The following is a 2,485-nucleotide window of genomic DNA, read 5'->3' as shown; positions in this document are numbered from 1 at the left end:
AGTAGTTGGCAAAAAAAATAAATATTTTTTTTAAAAATTAGTATGTCCACCTTTCGCTCTTAATAATTTATTACTTCTACTGTTCGTGCTCTGTGCCAGATTCTTACACACTTAAACATTTATTTTATTCCACTCCTCTTTAACACATTTCTTTAATTCATTTATTTTTTTTGGTTGATTTTTCCTACTTTTACCTTAAAAATATACAATAAATTTTCTACAAGATTCATGTATGGAGATTGTGCAAGGCATTCTAAAGTTATAATTTTTTTATCTTTCAAATATTATTCTGGTGCATTTACTCGTATATTTCGGATTATTATCTTGCTACAAATACAATTTTTTAATTTTAGCTTTTTTTTCGAAGCCTCAAGATATGTGTCTAAAATTCTACAGTATGCTTCGTTATTCATTATACCATCCTATACATATTTTTCGATTCTTAGCACTCAAAAAACATGATCAAATAATGATACTACCACCTAGATGTCTTATTGTAAGTTTAGAGTTTTTTATTATATCTTTAGACAACTTTTTTTCGCGCATAAACTCTTTCATCAAAGTTAAATAAGTTTATTTCTTTTGATCACTAGAAAATATTTATTCCATTTTTGATCAGAATAGCATGCTTGCTTATCAATATTTTTCTTTTAAAAATATGCTTTTTAGACAAAAATGGTTTTTTAAATGTGTTGGCACTTAAATTAAATGTTTATTGATTAAAGTTATGTTTATATGTTTTTTTCTAAAACACTGTTTCAGATCAATTCACGATAACAACTAGATTGTTGTTACAATGTTTAGTCTTCGTTAAAGTGTAGTCAAGAAGCAGAATGCTTTCCAACAAAATGCAATCCTGCCATGTAATCCCCTTTTACAAAACTGCTTTTGTATACATCGAGCAGATATACCTTTTTTAATTGTTTTTTAAGTTTCACAGAAACTTAATACTGCCAACTTGTGAATATGCATTTATTATTTTTTTAAAAAAAAATCATTTTTATAAAGCAATAAAGATCAGCCAACTTTCCTTTTCTTTTAATTTGTCCGGTTTTATTAATTTTTTTGTGAATTTAGACACAGTTGATTGACTCATCGAGAACTTTTTTGCAATTTCTTTTTGTTTTGTGCCCATTTCGAAGTAGGCTTTAATTTCAAATTTTTCACTTAAAGATAACTTTTGTATCATAAGAAATAAAAATTAAGTTTTTTGTAGTCTTCAATAAAATTTTTTGTCGATACCAAAAAAAAATATTCCTCTTTTTGCCACCTAAAAAAAAATTTTTTGGCCGATACCAAAAAAGTTCCAAAAAAACAATGTACATTTATTTCAACGTATTTTGTAATTTTTATAAAGTAAAGGAATCAAATGTTGTAACTATAAACTTTATAATTACTATATTATTTTAATATTCCTATTTGCCAATATTGTAGTCCTAAAGCCAAAAAATTTCTAATTTTAATATTTGAGGTTGTTTAAGATTCTTACATAATTAAAGATTAAAACTTCTAAATGTCCTGCTGTGTCTTCTATATAATCATAAACAAACATTCTGTCGCCATGTGAGTTATGTTTATATTTTCATACCAGTGAGAACATTTATTGTCTTATCAAAAACACGATTCTATTTTGTAGCGCACAAGGTGCTACTTCCTCTCTAGCCGCAATATTAACTTTTTTCAGCCAAATGAATAATTTAATACATAACACTGGGTCTTCTGAGAGTCTATGCAATTTTGAGTGGTTGCACTATTTACGTATTTCACTAAAAATTTTCTTTTTAAAAAAATTTTGCCAACATATTTATATAAATAATTTATGTGTTTTATATTTTTCCTCAAGAAAATTCTGATTCTTAGAAAAATTATTTTGTTTTATTCATTATGATTATTATTGCCCGTCTTTGTTTAAAAAATAACTATGTACTGTAGATATTATTTTTGAACTGTAAAAGAATTCTTTCACTAAAAATTTCGACATTGTTTGTTAACCTACATAATTCATTTGTGCAAGTAAAGCTTTTCGCTTTGCCGGCAGATTATTGTTTTATGCGATATATTATTGGCATTAAACAAATGATTTTGTTACTTGTTTAAATTTGTCGGGTTGGCGTCTATAACTTCAAGAGTGTGTTTTTTATAGATAATGATATATATTTAGCACTTAAAGGAGATTTTTTGCGTTAATTCTTACACTACATAAATTTTATATTTTTTCTTAATATTTTCGAGAATAATGTTTATAGTTTCTATTTTTTTTTTCTAATGTTTTTTATCATCATAAAATACTTACATCCTTTGCAAGATTCTATTTTTAAGTGTATTGTTCGCAAAATATTAAGTTTGTAGCTGATTTGTCTTTATTCATTTCTAATCCTACTAAGATTAATAGATTGTTTATTTTTTTGATCATTTTATGCAGTTTTTTTTCTTTTTTGTAATAATTTTAAGATCGTTGATAAAGAGCAGATAGTTGTAAAAAATT

The 2,485-nt window shown here is 25.3% G+C and overlaps 1 protein-coding gene across 1 annotated transcript; it reads right to left on the bottom strand.

Moving 5' to 3' along the window:
• Positions 1 to 1,000: 1,000 nt before the first annotated feature.
• On the bottom strand, positions 1,001 to 1,189 carry AAJ76_2770001297 (hypothetical protein; the record flags this gene model as incomplete). Its single annotated transcript, XM_024474913.1, has 1 exon — positions 1,001 to 1,189. The coding sequence occupies one exon, from the start codon at positions 1,187 to 1,189 to the stop codon at positions 1,001 to 1,003; it is 189 nt and encodes a 62-aa protein (XP_024329461.1).
• Between the last annotated feature and the right edge of the window lie 1,296 nt (positions 1,190 to 2,485).

This window comes from Vairimorpha ceranae, assembly GCF_000988165.1.
Source record: "Vairimorpha ceranae strain PA08 1199 chromosome Unknown NODE_277, whole genome shotgun sequence".
Taxonomy (NCBI): Eukaryota; Fungi; Microsporidia; family Nosematidae; genus Vairimorpha; species Vairimorpha ceranae.
This window is presented reverse-complemented; position numbering and strand designations above follow the sequence as displayed.